Consider the following 21,920-nt stretch of genomic DNA (forward strand, 5'->3'; position numbering starts at 1 on the left):
TTGTTTTTCAGTCAAAGTACGTGTTAGACACGTTAAAAATTAAAAGTAAAACTAAAAGTAAATTAAAAATTATCAGTGAAAACCGTTTGAAGATACCACCAAAATTAAATAACTATTAAAATTTATATTCGCCATGGAAGTTGGAGGTAAGCAATTTATGGTATGGCCCTTGTCTTCCGCTTGAAACCTCCCGTCCTCAATAGTTACTCTGAACAACGAACTTGAGTCTCAGATTGCGGAAGCATTTTGCATCTTCGACACGCACGGTGATAAGTATATTGATACCCGCAATGTTGGCCACGTCCTCCGATTCTTGGGCTGTGTGCCCTCCGAGAAGGAGGTCCAAGAAGTCATCAAGGCCACCGAGTCCGTGGATTATCCGGGGGAGTCCCATTTAACCAAGTTTGTGACCCACGTCTCCCAACTGCTCATGGATCGCCAGTAAGATCACTCGAATTAGCTTTAGCTGTAAATAATTTAAAGTTTGGATTATATTAGCGCAGTTTTTTCTTTATTTTAATGACGGCGTTTGCACCAAGTTTGTTAGTATTAAGTATAGATATGCTTTTAAAAGTTTTTTTTTTATTTTAAAAGGAAGAAATACAATATTTATTTTAAAGTTACTACCCACAGAATGGAACCAGCCTCGACAGAAAAGCTTTTAGAGGCCTTTGAGATCTTAGATCCAGAAAACAAGAAGTATCTGACCAAGGAGTATTTCGGCAAACTGATGGCAGAGGAAGGCGAACCTTTTACCCAAGAAGAACTGAAGGCTATGTGGCCAGTTGCCATTGATCCAATTACTGGAAACATTCCATTTACCTTCTACATCAACCAACTAAAGGTAGGCATATGTTTTTCACGTTCGTATACTTTTACATTAAATTTAAACCTTCAAGCACAAGGCCAAAATCTATGACATCGCCGAGGTTATTAAGGAGGAATTGGCCCAGGCAGAAAGAGAAAAGGGAAAGAAGCCCCAACAAACATTGTTTTAGCTGCGGAGGAAAAAATATTTAATTTGAAATTTAAATCTTGTTAATAAAAACGATTTTTTTCTAATTTTTTATACAATTTAAATATTTATTGTTATTGCTAACCAAGTTATTAAATTTATATTAGGCCGTGTGTATATAAACAATTAAAGTATTTTATCCATTAATTTGCTTTGTTACATTAATTTTCTAAAAACGTTGCAAAAATATTTAAAAATCTCACCATCTCTTATTTTATCGTTCCACTTTCCCAATAGGACGGTCACGCTGGCATGCGTAGTAGGTATTTATCTTAGGGATGGAGCCTTCGATATTTTGAATTATTTGATAGGAAAACATCGGTAGTACAAAACTTTTTAAGTTTAAGAGTATATAATATTAAGAAGCACAAATGCTTTTATATTGTTTTTGGTAAAGACCGAGATCTTTAAATAAAAAAAGATCCCTTAGCGAACTAATAATTACATTACATTATAAGAACAATTGTTCAGAGTAAATATCGATGTTCTTGAATTGCCCGATCAGTAATCGATAGTGTCACCGTTGTTTTTTAAGCAGTACTTACCACCACCGAAAACCACGTCAGCTTTTCACAGACCATTCGGAAAAGAACACGTCAGCAAAAAGGAAAACCAGTTGGTCGATATTACAAAGGTGGATGAGGAAATTGCGTGAGACAGAGCCAGAAAACCCCGAGTTGGAGGCGATGAAGAAATCGAAACCGTCAGAGCGTCCGAGAAGCGCAGTCGATGCCCATGAGACGACTTAAGTTGACCAAAACTCAGCGGAAGTTCACATAAACGATGCAACTCTAAGTGGAAAAGCGCTTTTCACAGTTGCCCCAGCACAAATCAGTTTATTATTTATCCCCAATCAGTAAGCCATGGCCCCCACAGCGAATGCCGTGCTGATAGCCGTGCCGCGGACAGGAATCGCATCGAATAATCTGCCCAAACTGCGGCCCGCCCCCCTCACAGCGGCCCTGCTCAAGGCGGCCACGCCCTCAGCCTCGCCCACACCCTCCAGCTCAGGATACGCATCCTCGTCGAACATGGATGACGACAACCTGGCTGTATCAGCACCCAAGGCAAAGAAACGTCGCCTGGATCATCTCACCTGGGAGGAGAAAGTGCAGAGAAAGTAAGTCTACAAAACCCTCAGGCCACAAAAGCTTTTACTAAATCCTCTAAATCCTACAGGAAGCTAAAGAACCGAGTAGCCGCCCAAACATCACGCGACCGGAAGAAGGCGCGCATGGAAGAGATGGACTACGAGATCAAGGAACTCAATGACAAAACGGAAATACTACAAAACAAATGCGACAGTCTACAGGCCATCAACGAGTCGCTGCTGGCCAAGAACCACAAGCTGGACTCGGAGCTGGAGCTCCTGCGCCAGGAACTCGCCGAACTAAAGCAACACCAACAGCAATACAACACCAGCATCAGCCAATCCAACGCCAGCGCAGGCGCTGAGGGCTGTGCGTCCACAAACCTTGGATCTGCAGCATCCAAAGCTGACCCTCTGCCGCAGGGTATACAACAGGTGGACACACAGTCGTCAGCGCGTCTGCTGGCGGAGCAGCTGAAGAGCAGCCGGAGCATGGCCTCTCTCTGGAAGGTTGTAGCGCTCTGCCTACTCTACAAGACTTACTTGGCGACGACGAAGAGTTCGACGTCAAGCGCCTCGAGGAGTTGGCCGAAAGTCTGCTCGCAGATATCACAGCAGACCTGGAAACAGGCGCTGAAGAGGGCAGCCCAACTGCTGCCCAAAATGCAGGCGACGCAGAGCGATTGCCTGGACCAGTGGTGGGGCCCACAGCAGAGCGCCTGGAATCCGGCGGGCATAGAACTAATGGCTTGAAGGAGGAGCCCGAGCAGGCGCACGAGATCAGCCTAAATGTGCAGATGTTGGAGATGAATGGAAACCCACAACTAGCAGCGCCAGCCTCGACGACAGCCACAATCAAAGCGAAAGCGACCGCCTCTTTCCTACAGGCCACTCCGGACACAGTGTACGGGACCTATGATGCCAAGACGAACTCGATTACCATCGTGATGGACGGCGATGCGGTGCCGGTGAATGAGGCCGTGGAGGAAATTTACTGTGACGGAGTCACCGCTGGTGACGACTCTACGGAAGTGGTCATGAAGTGTCCGCCACCAGCGACGTCTCCGTCACAGGTCTACCTCAACATGGTAAACGCCACCGATGATTCGGACGACGAGAGCAGCTTCGATCCCATTGATCGGTTTCTCCGTCCGCGCGTCAAAGCGATATCCCCGCTGGCCAAATCCCCCGCGTTATCCCTCCACTCGGTCACCTCGGACCACGGGTACGAGTCCATACTGAATTCACCAATGTCCTCGGTGTTGACACTGCCCACGGACGAGGAGGATTTCCCCTGGGAGAGCAACATCGACGACCTGTTCCCCAGTTTGATCTAAGTTTGATCCCCGTTGTATTCACAACTTTTTCTGTCTCTCTGTTCTACTGTTAAGTTTGGCCGGCCGCTGTAGGTTTAAGTTGTTTAGTTAATAGGCTGTACAGAAATTCTTAATCGATGGCTTTATATATGATATTGTTCTAGAGGCGCTAAGTTTAGCTGTAGGTTTCCATTTATATTTAACAATCTCTAACCACATAGGCTTACGATAAATTATATTGTGCTCAAAGAATTTGCGAAACATTCGAAAAAAATAACATATTCAAAATATAAACCAAACCAAACCACAACACAACAAATACTTGTTTTATTTACTTAATTTATTATAGGCAAACGCAGAACTATGAACTGCCTGTGATAAAACTGCTAATCACGCCATTTGCCCAAAACATTGAAATCACGCCATAATTTCTTACGTAATTTCTGCGTAGATGGTGTGGCGGCTTAAAATGTAAACATATGAGTCATTTCCTTTTAATTACATATATGTATGTACATATGTAGTATATATCAGACTACGCATCATTACAACAAGTGACTGCCAGGAAAATGAAATCATGAAATAAAAGCATTTGTTTTTTGAAAGAATTTACATTTTTATTAGAGAGAAATTGCCCTTTTTCAATTCTAAAGATTTTCACTATTTGTTTAATTAAGACCTATATTCGTCTTAAAACTTAATTTTAAACAAATCGGAGAATTTTTTTCACCGAAATGTAAATTAATTAAGTTTTAAATTAATGAATGAAAAGTTAGTTTCCTACATTAATTGGTGTTTAAATCGATTCGAAAAATCACGTTAAACCCATTTTTGAAAAATCATATTCCAATTCAAAAGATTAAGTTTTTTATACCGTTTTCTCTATACTATTTCAAAAAATGCCCATAAAAATGCAGAAATTGAGCCACCCTAATGCAGGCACATAGACCAATTCTGTTTCGAACTAGTTCCAAAAAAGTTATTGTTTACAAAATGTATCTGGTTTCTGCAGCGCTGGTCCCACTATCGCAACCTGCCTAATTTGCAATAAAAATAGCAACTTTAAATACAAAGGACTCCTAAAAGGAGCAAATATGACGGAGCCGGCCAATGAAAACCCAGATGTGGTTATGGAATCGACTGAATCAATGCCGCTCGCATCCCAATCTCTGGACTCTGCGGCCATAGAACAGTTTGAAGATGATAAACCAGCCAAGGGAAAAAAGAAAACCAAGAATCCAAAAGGTCGCCACTCGGAGTCCGCCGTGGGATTTGAGCTCAAGAAGCTTGGCCAGCGCCGGATCAACGTGGCCGGAGCACCGAAAATGCCTCTCAATGGTTACGTCCGGTTCATGAACGACCGGCGTGAGGAACTGCGACGGGAGCAGCCACAACGAACAGCACTGGAGCACACCAGGATTATTGGCGAGGAATGGCACCAGCTGCCCGAGGAGCGCAAGGTTCCCTACATGGAGGCCGCAGCCAAGGACAAAGCCATGTAAGATCCTGGCTACTCAAAATCCAACGGACAGACAGGCAAAACTCAATAAACATGTTTTAATTTTTTGTAGATATCAGGAGCAGCTGCAAATGTTTCTCAAGGAACACCCCGAAATTGTTGCCAAGGAGTTGGCCAAGGCCAAGAAAGCAACCAAATTGGAGAGTTCTCCCAAGGAGAAGACACTGAAGGGTGAAGCCAGTTCAGGCAAGGCGAAAAAGTCCAAGGCGAAGCCGGTGAAGCGGCAGAGCGAGGATCCGGACGACGTCCCTCTGGCCAAGGTGAAGCGTGCCCAGACACCACCGCCTCCGGCACCACCACCTCCGGCACCAGTTCAGCCCGCTCCGCCCAATGCGGCGCCCGCCCCACGTCCCCTTCAGCCGGGCGAGATACCCATATACACCAACGAGTTTATTGAGCACAATCGCAGCACGGAAAACGAGTTGCGCACACTGCGCAAGGCCAAGACCGATCTGGAGCAACAAAATGCAGTGCTCGAACAGCATGTGGACAATACAAAGGCCGGCTACGCTAAAGTAATGGGCGAGGTGACCGAGCTGATGGAGGAGAACCGACGTCTGGAGGCCTACTTGCGGGGCCTGCGTCAAAAACTGGTGACAGCCCTCGGTGGAGTCTCTCTGCCGCCTCTGGAACCAAGTGGTCCAAGTGTGGGCAACATTGATAAGTATATACGGCACTTGGCCGGTCTCGTTGGTCAGTCGAACAACGTCACTATGCTCAAGGCACGAGAAGCCCTTCGCAAGTTGGACACCGCCAGCCTGCTTAAGCCCTGAAGGAATCCCATTCCACACTCCACAGTATTTATATAAAGCCTAGTTTTAAGAGCGGTCACATCCGCACATATATTTATCGATATTTGCATATGTTGAGATAATAAACCCAGGGGAATCATATAATTTCTTTGAAATAAATTTGTCCTAAGAGAGTTACTAAGAAAGTCCTCATGTTAGCCCTTTAAAAATTCGTATTCTTAAATAATTATTTACCTATTTATAGACTTTCCTCGATCTTTTATCGAATTTTCTAGTTGGCAAATGAATCTATAATTTAAGACCGAAGCGTTAGTAGCAGCCCTTTTAGTAAAATCAATTATACCAATCCAGTGGGACAAGGATTCATCGATTCTTGCACTAATCTTCGTTCCTCATCGTCATTAATGGAAACTTAAATGTCTATTCATCTCACGATAGGTGCTAACGGTTGAATTCCGATTCAGTCATTTTCCCTCTACTATATAAAATTGGCTTGCGCAGATAAAAGCCGGACGACTGTACTGTCGGAAAACATAAAATGAAAATATAATAATAAATTTTAAAAAATGTAATACATTGTATTTACTTTTTTGAGTTTATTTATTTGTTTTCTGTTTCAACAATAGTTAAGTCTCTTGCTCTTGAAAATGTTTGGAATGTCGTATGTTTTTATGTGAGCTAGTCGCTCAGTTTAACTTTATTTTTCTAAATATCGCTGTGGCTGGTCTGAAATGTTTTGATCATTTTAAACACTGCACTGTGGTGGTCGTTACACAAGAAGCGATAGATGGAATGGCATAAAGTTAAAATCAAGATTCCATCACAGACTTTGCAGTATTTACAGAAAGCCTTGTTTTAAGAGCGCTAACATCCTTTCGTGTAACTGCCAGTAATAGCGTATTTTAAGATATTAAGGCCAAAAGAATCGTGTATTCGCCTGTTGTACCGAATATTTTTGGTCAGTTATTCATTTGTGGGTCGTTGCCAGGATTGGAGAGGTTCCCAAAGCTCCGATAGGTGGGAAGCCGTGGAGTTCGCGGCATATTGCGGAGCCCAGCCCTTGGTTCGCCATCGATATCCACCGGGTGCTCTACCCTGGGGCTTTTTCCGCGACGGTACCAAAAGTTGCGCAAAACGTAGTAGCAGCCCAACAGCATAGGAATCACCATAATCGGGTGGCAGGCTAAGCCCAATATAAATAGAAAAGTGGACATCATCAGATTGATCACGGCCTCTGTGTGTTCGGATGGTTAGATGGCGAGGGGCAACGTAGTCGAGAGCTATTTACTTACGTTCAATCTGCCAAACGGTGGCCACTGTTGTGTAGATTGCATTCGAGATGGCTTCCAGCACACCATAAATAAAGTTCATCAGCATTGTTAAATTAATTTTCTGGAATTTTCTAAGGGAAATATATATCCCTGCGAAACGGGACTAGTAAAACGTATCGGGCAGCTGGGGAAAAGCAAAAGTTGCAACTCAAACAAGGGCTGCTAGGAACCAAGGAAACAAATTAAAAAAACCGGAAAGTAAAATTAAACAAAATGATGTGTACTTGCTTCTTGCAGCGAAAGGTTATTTTATTATTAAACAAAATAGTCGACGTTTTACTTCTCGTAAATAAACCAAAGTATTTCTTTTGTTTTCGATTTTTTCTTTCTTAGGAACAGCAGAACTAAACAAAAATAAATTAAAACTTAAAAGAAAATCGATTTTCGTTTGATGTTTGTGTTTCAAAAATGATAAGTTCTAAATTATAGCATACATTTAAGGTTTTATAACAAAAATAATTTAATGAGATAATAAATCAAGGGCGCAGACTTCAAAAATATTCCATTGAACCAAGGGGCAGAGGTCAAGCAGGGCACGTTTGCAAATGCCATCTCCCCAAGATCAAAGGCCATCACTAAGGTTGGTCCAACTCTCTCACAGCGTTTGGTAAAAATAAAAAACATTGTACAAAGGATTACAAAAAGTTCCTTAGCATTCTTCATCAATTAAAAATACGAATCGCCATTTTCATTTTGTTATTATTTTTAGAAATTTGTGTTCTGTTCTTATTGTTTTCAAATGTGATTCGAGTTTTCAAATCATCTTGTTAAAGTAATCATTTACTTTTCGTGTTAGAGGGAGATACTGAATGTGTGTGTAGGTTGTGTTGGCGGGGCAGCCGATTTAAAACAGTGGGTTGAATGAGTTGAAAATTTTCAATTGGTGTGAGTCATAAAGGCCTTCAAAAATAATTTCAATTGGAATGCCGAATTCAATGAGGAAACTGATTTGGTAAGAGATTTTGAAAACGTGAAACAGGAAATTTTCAGCAATATTGAGCTGCATTCATCAGTGCTGCCTGCGCTTCTGTGGCGGTTTTTAAATTTTAAAGGAAACTGCTTATTCATATTACGGACATTCAGATATTGTATGCAAACTTCTTGGATCCGGCACCGGTTATCGGGCTGCTCATCGTTTGCTGTGGCGACGGTTGTTTGCGTTTGCTTTCCCTAATTCATATAAAGTATAATAATCTCAAACTTGTCGTCGTAGATGCTGGTGCGAGGACGATGACGACGACGACGTCAAGGACTGCTGCTGCTGCTGATGGCGTCAGGCATCCCCCCCATTGGGGTTCATGCCCACCGGCGACACCACCATCATGTTGCCTGTTTTGGGCGTGTACACGCTAGCATTGGGATCCAGCGTTGAGCCCCCATTTCCGTTGGCGGCAGCAGCATTGGCTGCAGCAACCTGAAAGGCAGCAGCCACGCTGACTGGTACCATTTGCTGCTGAGAGACGGGACCACCTCCACCCTGCTGCTGATGCTGCTGGTGTTGCTGATGCTGTTGATGCTGTTGATGTTGCTGATGCTGCTGATGTTGCTGATGTTGCTGGTGTTGCTGATGTTGCTGATGCTGTTGTTGGTGCTGCTGCTGATGCTGCTGGTGTTGCTGGTGTTGCTGATGCTGCTGATGTTGTTGATGCTGTTGGTGCTGCTGATGCTGCTGGTACTCCTGCGCAGCACTAAGGCTGAGCATGGGCGAGGACGGTCCAGGACCCGACTGCAGCGGCGGCGTGTCGTTCATGCGCAGAATGCTGCTTGCCGGTCCATGTGGGCCTGTGTTCATGCACAAGTTGTCTGGCATCACTGCCAGAAGTTGGGCAATCTTTGCCTTGAGATCAATGACCTCATCCTCCTTGGAGCGACGATGGTCTACGAAAGTAATTAAGTTAATGAGAATCTAACTTCCTTTTCCATGAAACGGAATGGATACTTACTATCAGATATTTCAATCTGACGCTTGGCAGCGCCCAGAGCCGAGAACAAGTCCAGCTTGACTCTCGTCTCTGCGGATAGATTCTTCTCCAGCGTTGCGTTCTTGTCCTGCATGGCAGCAAGGGCGTTCAATAGCATTTCAGGGTCAGGCTGCGACGACTCGCGATTCCGTAGTTTGGCCTCCAGCATGCGGTACTGAACATAGTAAATACATTTCGTTTGAGATTACCACACTTTGGTACATATAGTTCAAAATATGTCTGACTATCAAAAGCTGAATTTCATAATGAAACATTAATAACATTACCTCTTGTTCCAATTTTCGTCCATGCTCAACGGCAAGTTGCTTCCCTTCCTCTGTCTGCTTGAGGTCACCACGCAGTCGCTTTTGCTCATCATCCATCTGCTGGCGCCGCTGCTTGCACTGTGAGCTGCACTCGGGCCGAGCTGCCTTCTCTTCGGCCACCTTGCGAGCCTTCTTTTCGTTGGACAGCTGAGAGTCCAGGGATTGCTTCTGGCGGCGCTCCTCGTTGAGTCGCCGCTCCACTGTCTGCAAGTTGAGCATATCGGCGTGTCGGGCGTTGTTCAGCTCTTGGATACGCTTCTCCAGCTCGTCACACTCCTTCTGCTTTGCCTGCAGCGCTGATTTGCTGGTGAGATTAACATCCAGCTTCTGGCGCAATTCGTTTTCGATTTGCTTCATGTGGCTTATTTCAGCGCGGTATTTTTTCACATCAGCCTCTAATTTGAGGCATGTTTCACAGATCTTGGAGACCACCTTGCTGGCCAAGTGCGCGATGGCATTGCTCGATGTGGAGCTCGCCGAAGATGATACCGAGCTAGCGTCGTTATTGTTGTTGGCTGTGTTCTCCTTGTCCTTATCCTTTTGTTGCTGAGCCAGCTGCTGCTGATGGCTGTGATTGTCCTTTGCTGCATTATCTTTTTTGCCTCGATTTCGTCGACCTAAAAAGTAATCCAGGGATTTATTAGTCATAACTTTATATTTACTTTCTATATATACCCTTGGGCGCCTTTTCAGCAGGTGGGGCTGGCTCCACACTGGCAGTTTCCTCGACTTCAATGTGATTAGCATTTCCATTGGGAACAGCGTTGCTAGACTTTTTGTCTAAAAAAGAGTAAGGAAATATGTTATTCTAAAGTTAATGTTAAACTACATAATATCGTAAAGCTTTTTTTTGACCTACTATTATGTGTATCGAAATGTGTAAAATATTTGAATTCAATGATTTGGTATTTCTTAGGTAGTGTTCTATTTTTATTTTGCCTAATAGGCAAGAAAAAATAGGCAAAGAAAATATAAATGTAGTGCTAAGAAAGCGAAAAAACTAATTAAAACGTTGAGAAAACCCGCCCTGCGAGAAAGTATAATTAATATTAAATATGTTGGACATATTAAATATGTTGACCCAAGCGACAGCGTAATTTACCACGAAATATTGAACAAAATTAATCAATTTAGGGGGAGGGAAGTTAAGCCAGTTGTCAAAACTTAAATAGTTTTTTATTGTCATTTATTCCGCTGTAAATGCGTGTAACTGTCCCGACCGACTTAATGTAAATATCTGCATATTCCACTAATATCAAAAACGGATGGTAAAATGATCAGTCCTGTTAAGTAATGCGTTTCTATTTTGTTATATCTTAAGAGATCTCGCATAAAAGACAAAAGTGCGAGACATACGTAATGCAAGAAATGCTTATGAAAGTTGTAAGGTAATAATTTTAACAAATATCGACCAAAGTGGAAATATTTATTTTTAGAGAAATTTGGAAACATTGAGAAATTTGGACTCTGAACCCCTTATTATGTCGATTGATAATCACAATCGATAAGATTAATGACTGTCTGATTGTGATTTTGAAATTAATCAAATTATTGGTTCACACCACTCACCGTGCTTTTCCTTTCCCCCCTGCTGCTGTTGTTGTGGATAGTTGGTGCTACTATCCCAGTCTGACTTCTCCTTATCCTTATCCTTACTATTACTTGATGTAGCTGTTACTGTTGTGGTTGCTGTGGCAGCGCCGCTATCGACCTGGTGATAGTTGTTGCTGCTATTTTTACCCCCGTGTCGCGTTCCATTGTTGTGCTCGTTATCAACAGCGTCACCCTTGTTGCGATGCTTATCCTTGTCCATGCTGCGTCGATGGTTCCTTGAACCACCAGCGTGACCATTGGAGGTTGCTGAAAGAGTTTATTTATAAATCGTTAAGTGCATGTTTATTTATACACGTCTCCGTTCAACATAATTGTGTTTTATTGATTTCGTGAGGAAATGGGGTTGGGGGACGTATTAGTTGTTCAAGCCCCCTGCTGACAATCGGAATTAGATTTGCATTTCAGCAGGAACATAATGATATGAAGGTTTCGATTTTTAAAGGCTGACAACTGCCGACTGTGGTTGCTGTGGGTTAGACATCGCGAGGAAGCCTCGCTGGAGGTTACTAAATTGATGGATCTGTGGGTTACATGCGCATACAGAAACATACAAATGAGTCTGGTACAAATTAGTGGGTTCTTTGTTGCTGTTGTGAGGGACAGCAGTAAGCAGCTGAAGACATTATTACCACCACAACAACCGTCAGCATCGGCACCGTCGGAAGTAGAGGAGGAAGAACGGGCAGAAGAAGTAGCCGGGGATGCTGCGGTCCCCGACTGATGTTGGTGCTGCTGCGTCGCCAAACTTGGAGCCAAAGCAGAAAGAGCTGAGACGGGAGTGGAAGAAGTAGTTGCTGCACCTGTTGTGGCCGTGGATGCGGCAGACGCCGACGCCTGCTTGCCCGCCGCCGTCGACGACGAGGAGCCAGATGAGGTGGACGCTGACGCAGCAGCTGCCGCGGCTCCCGTTGCAGAAGACGCTGCTGATGACGACGATGCGGCCGCCGTTATGCTGTCGCCTGCGCTGTTGTCCTTGCTGTCACTGCTGTTACTATGATGGTGGTGATGGTGATGATTACTATTGCTCGAGCTGCTGCTGCTGGCGCCGGCGCCGCCGCTGTGATGATGCTCATGATGGTTTTGTGCTTGCGTGGCAGTGGCCAATATGCCGTTCGCCGCCAGTGCTCCGGATGATGAGACCAGAGCCGACGTTGTGGCAGACCCGTTGGCCACCACGACGGTGCTGGATTGGGCTGTCGCCCCCGCAGCCGCCTCCTCGGCCGCCTCTTCCGCGGGAAGAGCCTGCTGCAGGAGCTGCATGTAGAACTCGTTGTCCTTGGCCACCTCGCGCTGCTTGCGCTGGCGCATGCGGTAGCCCACGTAGCTTTTAAAGCCAAATCCGAGCGTGACAACCGGATAGCCAATGCTGAAAGTGAACAGTTAAATGTTATAAAGAGGTTTACTCTCCACCTGGTCAGGTAAGCTCACCAGTGCGCTGCGAACGGCCGGCAGAGATCCAAGTGCGGCATGTGGCGACTGTCCTTCCATCGTATGCCCACCTCCAGGTAGACAAATAACATCCAGAGTATTATGGTCGGCAAACAGATCCCCTTATCTGCAAGAAATCGGAAGAGCCAGTTAGCAGATGGTCGAAGAGTCCGCACTGGCGGTGGATGACTCACCTGTGTGCCAGACGTACTGCACCCAGACATATGTGCTGGCAGCGAAGAGCAGCCAGTTAACGGGTATGAAGAACAAACAGACCAGATCCGACGTTATCGCTATGCACACGAACAGCACGGAGAATGCCTGCAAATTAGATTAGCTCATAGAGTGTTTCACTTACTCCGGAGGTGTGTCCCCATCCCACTTACCAATCCCTTGTATTTAAAGGAATCGTGCACGGAGCGGAGGAGCAGCCAGAATGGCCACAAGAACTCAAAGCGGAACATAAACATAAAGTCAGCAACCATAACAATGGCCCAAAGGATCAGAAACTTCATGTACAGAACTGTTGTGCTGCAATATAAAGAAGAAAAGGTTTTAAAATGTAATGTTGCTTTATCGATATAATAAAACTAGCACACAGAAGCTGTGTAGACTAAAATCGAATTTTTGAAATTGGAAAGGCTTAATTGTTTCGCATATTTGGGCTTATTTTGTCCCATTGGCAAACGTTTTATTTTGAAAATAAACCATTTTAGGAGGTAAAAAACCTAATCGAACAAAATTAAAAAATTTGGTAAACTCCAACGTTTTTTTTATTTCAAACTTCTAAGAGGGGCATTTTTTTTTTTAAGTTGGGCAGAAAAAGGGCAAACGATAAAAGCTAGTCGTTTAGCTAATAAAACATTACCCCAGAGATCTCCTTCATATTATAACTATCTTCAAAGTGTTCGTTTTCTTAAAAATATTAATAATGTACTTATTGTATTCGATCCGAGCGTTTTCACCCATTCACAATGTTTAACAGCCGATATTTCCAATACTAATGTAGATAACACATGCAAACTTATTTTTTCAAAAAGATCATTTTATTCTCTTAAGCTTAGAAAAAAGAGTTTTGTTGCTGTTAAACAACAATAATAACAAACATTTTTCTAATTGCTTTGCCTAACTGATAAGAAAAATATTGCCACTAATTATTCGTACGGTGCACTAGCTTAGCTTAGAATTTTAAGAAGATCAAAACAAAAGGAACAAGTGTAATATAATCTTTAACACATAATAACATAATTAATCATTATTAGCATTCAGAAAAATGTTTGCTATTATTGTTGCTGTTGAAGTGCAATAGAACTTTTTTTCTTAAGCTTAAGGAATAAAATGATCAAAAAAAATAAATTTGCATGTGCTATCTACATTAGTATTGGAAATATCGGCTGTTAAACATTGCGTATGGGTAAAAAGCTTGCCGTACGAATTAATAGTGGTCGGGGCTCGTACACATGTACATATGTATAAGTGCAAAAATACCCCTTCGTTAATTTTAAAAAACCACATGTCCAAAGGGAACAGATTCCTAAAACGATAACCAATAATATTTCGACAACGAGTTAAAAAACAACTTTAGACCCATTTTGTGTTTTGCTTTTATCTGTTCCCCAAGCCATATTTTTTAACGACAGCCTGATATAAGTTTTATCACAGTTTTTGGGAGCTTAAAAGTGATTCTCTGCCAGCTGTTGATTTGCAGAAAGCCGTGAAAATCGTTTTAAGTTGTTGTGTGGGAAATTTACTATGAGTAAATTCCAAACGGGAATTTCTTCATTTAAAAATTGACAGTATCAAAATCAATATAAATTGGATTGACTTAATTTAGCAAGATAACTTTATTGTATTGGAAACATTTATTTTCTTTTTGTAAGTTTATTAATTTGATTAATTGCTTACGATAACAGAATTATTGGTTCAAAATGGACAATTCCCGCCTCAAAATGTAAAAAATTAAAGACAGCATTAATGACATGATTTCTGACCTCAGATAGAAGTCATCAATCAGGCACTAGAAATTTTAATAAGATTAGCACAAAGCTACTTCAAGAAGAACAAAAGCGCGAAGAGGCGGGTAAAATGCGTAAAAACGAGTAGCGTCCAAATAAATACATGCATAAAATCATAAAACAACAGCACTAAGGCGCAATCAAAAAGTAAACAATCGTATAAATAATAAGAAAGTGAGAGGAGGGGAGAACAAGTTCCGCCACATGAGCACACTCTCGGAATTTCGTGGTTGTTCTTCTCTTGCGCGTCAGGAAATCTGATAATCGTCAAGTTGACTTGGGGGGCAGTTCGCATGCCAATAATTCGAAAAGTTCTTTATTGCTCAATTAAGAAATGGCTCGATCATAAGACATATGTAAATTGTTTAACTAATGGGCTGTGACAAAACATATAGATTTGCCAATCTTAAAATCGGTATTCACTAATTCTCATTTTTTTTTACGGATTTCCAAGATAAATGCAATCTTCATAAACTGAGCTATTATATGTGTAATAACATGTATAAATTGCTCCATTATTAGGTGAAGTTTTTTGTTAATGTAGCTCTGTTCGTGTAGCTCTTATTTAGTTAACTGATCGGATGGCTACATCATAATTTTGTATTAAAAAAAATCTAAAGATCCGATTCTCGCTCGAGTCTTGTGTATTGTGACTGTCACTAAAGCTAAACCTCTTGAATAAGTAATCCTAGTATAATCTTGTACGATTTATTTTTGTATAATAAAATAGTATTTTTAAGTAGAGTACTCACCTGCCGTACATTCCCTCTGTGATTTTGTTGCGCTTAATCGGCCGCCGAAGTTTGCCACAATCCGCGTTGCGTCGCTTCATCTTGGATGCGCGGCGAGTGTTCCCCTCCGAAACTATTAGATATCCCTTTCTGTTCCCTTAAATTAGTTTGCTTTTCTCCCTTGTTGTCTTATCAACTTATCAATTGTATCGAACGTATTGAATTCCCGCTCCACTTTTCACTTGATAATCAGATGCTGCTGGGGCTCCTGATATTTCCGGAGGCGATGTCGGCGTGGTTTTGCTTGCTGCTGCCTCTGCTGCCGGCGCGACGGCATCTCATTTACATCTGATGCGTTTGGAAAATGTTTTTCGCCTCCTGCTGAGCCGGCTTTTCGTTTTTCACACTGCAAACAGATGACACAAGAAAATGGGGATGGGGATGAGAAAAGAGATGCCAAACTACGAGAGCAAAGGCGAGAAAACGTGAGAAAACGCGCCCGAACCGCTTGGCATTGAATTCTCTGCCGAGATTGACCATACTACTCCTATTTAAAATCATCGGCAACTTATAATAAGTAAAAACAAAAATGTTATTTTTAGGCCTGCTGTTCTGATGATTGCACTTTCGCTTTGTTATGCATTGGTCTCGCAATTAAACGTGCGGGCGTTTAAAATGCGAACAGGCAGTTTAGTATTTGAAAAATGTTCACATTTCGACGCTCAATCTATTTTTTAGGCACTGTAAGCAATTGAGGATAATACTACAGAGGCTATCTCAGTAACGTAACCAATGGTCTAATTGTCTCTTGTTGCTAAATAAACAATTTCAGATTTTTGACATTTCTTTTGACATCTCAGAAATATTTATGTAGATGTATGTTTATGAGTAAGCTGTTGGTCTGTTTAAATTGTTTCGCCCTTAAAATTGTATTTATTTTATATTTTAATTTGATTATTGTTATGAAAAAATTTTAACTATTGTGATATTCAATTATTTAATCCCAAATTAGCTTCTAATTTGACAATTCATGAGCTATTATTTCGAGTAATGTTGTTTTGAACCAGAACACTACTAAGAATAACCCCGCGAACCTTTAGTTTGGGCGTTATATATATTTTATAATAACGGATTTGTAACTTTTCAGAATAAATATTAAAGCAATGATAAAGAAGCCCAATTATTCAATCGTTCGACTCTCGGAATGGTCTCTGAATTATAAATTGCTTATGCATGGAGATATGCATGAGCTTCTGAGAGATTCAAAAAGCGTTAAAAGCACACCTGTGGGCCAGAGAAAACAATTTCGTGTATAGGTGTTAGTACTCAGATACGTGCCACTAAGGCGTTCTGTGAATTGTTGTAGTTTGGATGACTTTAAAGAACCTGATAATACATAAAAAATCCAGCAAAACTTAAATATCTACTTAAATATATCCAACTATTTTGCAGATAAAAACATTTTGTTAATAAAATTTTGCTCAATGATCAACGAGTTTTTTCATATTACAAAAAAACTAAAAGCAAAATTGGTAATACTTTTTTTGTATTTTATAGCTTTGAATATTTTTGTTCAAAAGAAAAGTAACCTAACTACTTTTCAGTTGATAAACCAAAGTGTCAAGCGTAGCCGATTCAAAAGCATTAAATCTGCCGTTATCCATCGCGATAAATTCGGGAAAAGCACTAGAAAATTACAAGTGCTGACGAAAAACACGCACACTCACCCGTGTACACAAACAAATCAATGCAACAAAGAGTTTTTGGAGTGTGGGAATTGAGAGACGAAATGAAAACCCGGGAAAAGGACGTGGGGTATACATGTACTGTGCACACTTCTCAACATGTGGATGTGGATGCTGCCCGGTAAAATCAGTGGAACGTGAAACCTTCACACACACGCTCTGTTGCCAATACAAGCGTTGATGGATATGGATGTGGGATATATGGTTATGGATATGGAAGCGACTGCCAATGCGACTGCGCCAACTCAATCGGAAGCGGAACTATGCAGATTTCAAGGAAGCAGAGCAGAATCACTGGCCTGGCGTTCTTGTGTGTATGTATACGGGTGAAAAGGTTTATAAATAGCATCCAAAAGTGGAGCGCATCCATGGCATGGCCACATGGCAGAAACAGCAACTGCGGAAGCTCCGCTTACCGATGACGTCTGGCGCTGTTGCTCGATTGTCCTGTTCCTGTTTCAGTTGCTGTTTCTCGTCCTGTGATGTGATGGACCACAAATGGACACCTGAATGCGAATTGGACTTGCCTTTCGCACGACTCTTTGCTTCGTATCCGCCATTTTGTAACGCCTGTCTGCATCGGGAGTCAAATACATAATTACCAAAAGGGTGTACTACACTTGGGCCTAATTTGGTTGCCATGCAAGCATGCCAGCCTTTTTTTGCGAGTTAAATACTTTTAAACATTTAAAACAGTGTATAGCAACAATTATTTTGAGACAATACAAGGTTGATTGGGCTTCAACAAAAAATATACTGTACAATGTCATAGTATAACTAATATGTCTGTCAATGTATTTTTTGTATAGTTTCTTTAAACCTGTTTTTTATTTATACGTTATATAATAAAATGAGCTGTACTTTAATATGGCTGGTTTACTCATATCCTTAATTAGTAAAAGCTCCTATGATTAGCTATTTATAAGTAATAAGGTAACAGTGATAATAAAGCTCCATTTAACTTTCAATTCATGTTTATTTGCAAATAGGGTCTTAGGCCCCTTTTAAGAAGGGCTGTCAAGCTTGATTATTTCTTAAAGCCTAGTACTAAACAAGTTTGCCAGTGTGACAGCTGGGATTTTGGACACAGTTAAAAATCAAAAAACTTATCTAAAGGAATGTGGCTTTAAAGGATATCGTCAAGTACTTTAGCAAGACGAGTCAGCCGGTGTACAAAGCAATTAAAAAATAATATAATCAAAATGTAACCGTTTTTTTTTACTTACTGATAATTATTATTAAAGTTCATAGCTGCACTAAATTTTTTTTTAAGGTTTTCCGTCTATTTTTGTTTTAAGAAACAATCTGCTCACATCAAACACTTCAAAAGATTTCTTTTCGCTAAGTTTATTTCTCAAAGCATTTCAGCAGACTGACAATGCTATGCATTTTTCTGGTAGTACTTTTTTTTGTCGTTCTGAATACCGGGGTGAAAAAAGGGCCTGACGAAAAGTGTTCGTCAACTGTTTGCCTCTCGCTCTCTCATAGCTGAAGGATTTCGTCGATCTGAGTACTAGACTTTACAGTCAATAAAAATGTATTTTTTTAAACTATTGGTATGTAATTGATAACTTAAGTTATATTATTTGAGAACTAGTGATAGGAGTGAAGGAACCAATATCTTTAATTTTGAGTTATTGTGATAATGAACATTTTCCAATTAGATATTAGACAAATATAGGCATAGAAAACACTCTTCTCTTTTTTTACTTTAAACACACTAACTTTTAAATTAGTTAAAGCTTGCATCAGCTGCATCGATTAAATAAAATACCAATAAGAGAGATAAGTGCTTTAACTATAATCACATCCTTTTTAGTGGTTTTATATTATAAATTCACTAAAAGTATTTTATATGCAAGATTTGAATACATAATAAAAATCTGAATAAAATATTTGGGCGATATCGGTCGGAAGGTGCCAAAAATCTGAATGAAGCGATCATTTTTAGTTTTACAGTTTTAAAATCGTAGTAAGGACCCTTTTATCTAGTTAACAGAAATATGAGAAATCAGATAAGATGAAATGTATATAACATTTAAATGACCCACAGTTTTGGCGGCGTGAAACCAACGGCTCATAAAGTGCACTGATTTTGCTCTCGCCTGCTTTTTTCGCTCCCTCTCTCTTTTGTTTCACACTTTCCCAATTGCATTTCGTTGGCCAAAACGAGATCGCACTGACACACTCCCACGCAATCGCAATCACACACTCATACAGAACTCACACATGTGGGCTCATCGCATTTAGAAAAGTCACAAAAACAAAACACGAAAGCAACAACGTCAGGTCGACAAGATTGGACGCGCAACAAAAGGCTAAAGAACTTTGATAAAATGCGGTAATTTGGTGGCCGCTTTTTGCATAACTTGCGGGAATTTAGCGATAGCAGTCGCTTCACATTTTCAGCACTCTGGTTTTTATCGGTGTGGCAACGTGTTATCAGAAGAATAAAGTAGCAATTTGGTAATAAATAAAGCAAATAAATAACGAAACCCATTGATGCCGGTTGTCTTGATCACCTTCGTTTTTCCGAAAATAGCTAGAATAAAACCAAACATTTATGCTTGTATGTGTGTGTGTATGGGTATGCATGTTTGTGCAGGCAGAGAGCAACAAAAACCACAAACAATGTGGGAGGGGGAAAAGTAAAGTTTTTCAAGGGGTCGGCGGGGGTAAGCTTTCAAACAGCATCCACATTTAAGCCAGGAAGCATCCTTTTGCGCTCTCTTCTCTGGCAGGAAGCATCCTTTTGGTGCTCTCTTATTCTCTGCCAGCGTCGACTGCGGTTACGTTTGCCCCTGTATGCGTGAGTGTGTGTGTGTTGACGGCTGGCACACGTACAGGGACACCTATGTATACACCTATGTATTTTTCACACTTCTCACCTACACGAACACAACGATATACACACAGCCAAAAGCACTGCAAAATTGCACACGTTTTTTAGTATTTCGGCTGGCTTTTGGCCTTTTCAGCCTCTGATTATTTCACTTATTTTGTGCTCAACTTATTTACTTTCAGGCGAATTTTTAATACAATTTGCACATTTCCCACAACTGCGCTGTGTCTGTGAACATGTGTATGTGCCTCGGTGCCTGCGTGCATGTGTGTGTTGGATGGATGGATTCTTTGGCACCCGAAAATTTTTTCTTTTCACATTGACAACTGCGTTGCTCTGATGCTTACACTCAATTAGCACTGCATTTTCTCTTCGCGTAACGGTAACCGTTGTGCATATATATTCCGGTGATCTGTATCGATTGACTTGCGTTTTGTATATTTTAACACGAAATCGAAACTCCGAACGCTTCGAAATGACGCGACCAGTGTGGTTGTGGCTCGGTTGCAGAAAAATACCATCGATGAAAGTTCTAAAAAAAACCTTGCAATATAAGTAAGTCGGTTGAAACGACCCTGTTCCTAAACAATGGTGTGCATCCTAGATACGCATTTAGCGGGGACTGAATCCAAATAGACTAAAGGTGATCAATAAGATTTGGCTATGCCAGGCTTACATTTGTACTTTGCTATTGGATTACGGGCAGCTAGTTATTTAAGTTTATCTAGTTTTCATAAAGGTTTGCGATAGGGGCCTACAGATGGGACAAAATTGTTCACATGAATAATTTCCCATGTTAGGTTTGTCTGAAATTTAAATTTCGCTTACAACAGCAGTGCTAGTATTATAACATAATCGACCGATGACCCAAAATTACCTTAATTTCCGGCAAAACACCTAACTACTTTTTGACTCAACACTAGTTGCACCTTGTGGATGCCACCTAAGGGACCAAATAATATACAAAATATTTACAAGTTTAATTGGACGAAATTCGCGGTCTTTTTCCATAATTGCGTTACCTCCAATATATATAGGACACTTTAGTTTTTAACTTTTACAGTTTTTGATAACCTGTTCTATGTTTTTAATGTTGATATTTATAAGATTCGATTTTCCCATCTGCAGAAGGGATGGATTGGTCCAATGGGCCAGCCTAGTATAATTGGACTTCATAAGTCCAGCAGAGTGACCTTTCTAGGTCACTTAAATCTCGCATCTGATTACAAGATTGATTAAAAATATTGTCTTTGTGGAAAATAAGTCTTGATATGAACAGTTGTTTTTATTTTTCTGCTAGTGACATTGTTATTGGTGGTTTTTTTTACCCACTAGTCGCAAATGACATAACTCCATGGCTCGACTTTAGTGTAAACGGTCCTCAGTTTGGACCATGGTAATGGCTGAAATATAATTACAAATCGAAGCATTATCTCTGAACTCTTCAAAAGAGCCCTATATAATAAATAAATAACCGTATTCAAAAATATAATTTATCATTACGGTGGCTGTCCTTGCCGGTTATAAAGATAGGTTCCTGAATCTACTATTTTCTATATAGAAATCAAAAACAAAGAACATATTTTCTAGCAAGGCTCAACGCAGACTCGAATTTGTCACAATGTCTCTATCGACTCGCCTGTTGTTCAATATTGTACATAAGTACTTTGGTTGATTTCCACTTAACTATAATTTATTAAAATATATTTAAAAAAAAAACAATTTGCATCGGCCGGGAATCGAACCCGGGCCGCCCGCGTGGCAGGCGAGCATTCTACCACTGAACCACCGATGCTCTTGATGTCTGAGATATGCTATTCTAGAAGCTAGTGAGTTTGAGCACCAGCGATCTTTCGGTCACTCAGGAAATTTAACACCCTCCCCGCATCAAGACTCCGTGGCGCAACGGTAGCGCGTCCGACTCCAGATCGGAAGGTTGCGTGTTCAAATCACGTCGGGGTCATGTCCTTTTTTGGCTTATTCGATTTATTTTTTATCAATGCGGTAACCCAACAGAGCACATACCAGTAAAATGGTTACGATTTTTTTAATATTTACGTCTAATTTTTGTTACCAAACGGAAACTTCACGAATTGAACAAATTAAATTTTAGTCCTGTTCGCAATAGACTTACGTGCCAATAGAACTTTAAAATCGTCATGTATTTGTGATCGGTTAAGATGAAATAAGAAATCGTAATATTTGTATGAGTGTAATATATTCAGTAATATCAAC

The 21,920-nt window shown here is 41.0% G+C and overlaps 5 protein-coding genes and 2 non-coding genes across 10 annotated transcripts; 4 read left to right on the forward strand and 3 right to left on the reverse strand.

Moving 5' to 3' along the window:
- Positions 1-28: 28 nt before the first annotated feature.
- Positions 29-1,080, forward strand: LOC108041458 (dynein regulatory complex protein 8). 2 transcript variants are annotated; one of them, XM_017119387.2, is made up of 4 exons: positions 29-146; positions 204-441; positions 634-844; positions 900-1,080. In XM_017119387.2, exons 1-4 carry the CDS (start codon positions 134-136, stop codon positions 996-998), a joined length of 561 nt encoding a protein of 186 aa, XP_016974876.2. In that variant the 5' UTR covers positions 29-133; the 3' UTR covers positions 999-1,080. The 2 variants fall into 2 exon arrangements, with proteins under 2 accessions (XP_016974876.2, XP_016974877.2); XM_017119388.2 differs by lacking the exon at positions 29-146 and having other exon boundaries at positions 328-441; positions 621-844.
- A 473-nt stretch (positions 1,081-1,553) lies between these two features.
- LOC108041464 lies at positions 1,554-3,740 on the forward strand. Its single transcript, XM_017119396.2, is given in 3 exon segments — positions 1,554-2,135; positions 2,195-2,495; positions 2,498-3,740. Coding segments are annotated over 3 exon segments (1,503 nt in total). The 5' UTR covers positions 1,554-1,878; the 3' UTR covers positions 3,443-3,740.
- A 677-nt stretch (positions 3,741-4,417) lies between these two features.
- Positions 4,418-5,833, forward strand: LOC108041456 (high mobility group protein 20A). The gene is made up of 2 exons (XM_017119385.2): positions 4,418-4,919; positions 4,993-5,833. Exons 1-2 carry the CDS (start codon positions 4,516-4,518, stop codon positions 5,711-5,713), a joined length of 1,125 nt encoding a protein of 374 aa, XP_016974874.2. The 5' UTR covers positions 4,418-4,515; the 3' UTR covers positions 5,714-5,833.
- A 440-nt stretch (positions 5,834-6,273) lies between these two features.
- On the reverse strand, positions 6,274-7,192 carry LOC108041463. Its single transcript, XM_017119395.2, has 2 exons — positions 6,985-7,192; positions 6,274-6,926 (listed from the first exon to the last, which is right to left on the reverse strand). The coding sequence occupies exons 1-2, from the start codon at positions 7,067-7,069 to the stop codon at positions 6,652-6,654; spliced, it is 360 nt and encodes a 119-aa protein (XP_016974884.1). The 5' UTR covers positions 7,070-7,192; the 3' UTR covers positions 6,274-6,651.
- A 50-nt stretch (positions 7,193-7,242) lies between these two features.
- On the reverse strand, positions 7,243-20,179 carry LOC108041454 (macoilin). 3 transcript variants are annotated; one of them, XM_044459580.1, is made up of 11 exons: positions 20,033-20,179; positions 15,120-15,504; positions 12,739-12,883; positions 12,547-12,673; positions 12,353-12,479; positions 11,725-12,290; positions 10,880-11,170; positions 9,986-10,090; positions 9,272-9,927; positions 8,967-9,159; positions 7,243-8,901 (listed from the first exon to the last, which is right to left on the reverse strand). In XM_044459580.1, the coding sequence occupies exons 2-11, from the start codon at positions 15,197-15,199 to the stop codon at positions 8,297-8,299; spliced, it is 2,895 nt and encodes a 964-aa protein (XP_044315515.1). In that variant the 5' UTR covers positions 15,200-15,504; positions 20,033-20,179; the 3' UTR covers positions 7,243-8,296. The 3 variants fall into 3 exon arrangements, with proteins under 3 accessions (XP_044315515.1, XP_044315508.1, XP_044315513.1); XM_044459573.1 differs by having other exon boundaries at positions 11,554-12,290; XM_044459578.1 differs by lacking the exon at positions 20,033-20,179 and adding an exon at positions 19,732-19,978 and having other exon boundaries at positions 11,554-12,290.
- A 1,230-nt stretch (positions 20,180-21,409) lies between these two features.
- Trnag-gcc lies at positions 21,410-21,480 on the reverse strand. The gene has a single exon. It is a non-coding gene; the product is annotated as a tRNA-Gly (tRNA).
- Positions 21,481-21,576: 96 nt separating this feature from the next.
- Positions 21,577-21,648, forward strand: Trnaw-cca. The gene has a single exon. It is a non-coding gene; the product is annotated as a tRNA-Trp (tRNA).
- The last annotated feature ends 272 nt before the right edge of the window (positions 21,649-21,920 follow it).

Source organism: Drosophila rhopaloa, unplaced genomic scaffold (genome assembly GCF_018152115.1).
Source record: "Drosophila rhopaloa isolate 14029-0021.01 unplaced genomic scaffold, ASM1815211v1 contig_115, whole genome shotgun sequence".
Lineage (NCBI taxonomy): Eukaryota > Metazoa > Arthropoda > Insecta > Diptera > Drosophilidae > Drosophila > Drosophila rhopaloa.

Excerpts from the sequence above, each read along its gene's own strand:
- LOC108041458 (XM_017119387.2), top strand. Across the intron at positions 442-633 it reads CAACTGCTCATGGATCGCCA|AATGGAACCAGCCTCGACAG; the intron begins GTAAGATCACTC and ends TACTACCCACAG. Across the intron at positions 845-899 it reads TCTACATCAACCAACTAAAG|CACAAGGCCAAAATCTATGA; the intron begins GTAGGCATATGT and ends TAAACCTTCAAG.
- LOC108041456 (XM_017119385.2), top strand. The coding sequence starts at position 4,516 with ATGACGGAGCCGGCCAATGAAAACCCAGATGTGGTTATGGAATCGACT. Across the intron at positions 4,920-4,992 it reads GCAGCCAAGGACAAAGCCAT|ATATCAGGAGCAGCTGCAAA; the intron begins GTAAGATCCTGG and ends AATTTTTTGTAG.
- LOC108041463 (XM_017119395.2), bottom strand. The coding sequence starts at position 7,069 with ATGCTGATGAACTTTATTTATGGTGTGCTGGAAGCCATCTCGAATGCA. Across the intron at positions 6,927-6,984 it reads CACCGTTTGGCAGATTGAAC|AGGCCGTGATCAATCTGATG; the intron begins GTAAGTAAATAG and ends CCGAACACACAG.
- LOC108041454 (XM_044459573.1), bottom strand. The coding sequence starts at position 15,199 with ATGAAGCGACGCAACGCGGATTGTGGCAAACTTCGGCGGCCGATTAAG. Across the intron at positions 11,171-11,553 it reads TGCTGACGGTTGTTGTGGTG|CAACCTCCAATGGTCACGCT; the intron begins GTAATAATGTCT and ends AAACTCTTTCAG. Across the intron at positions 9,160-9,271 it reads GACGAAAATTGGAACAAGAG|TACCGCATGCTGGAGGCCAA; the intron begins GTAATGTTATTA and ends TACTATGTTCAG.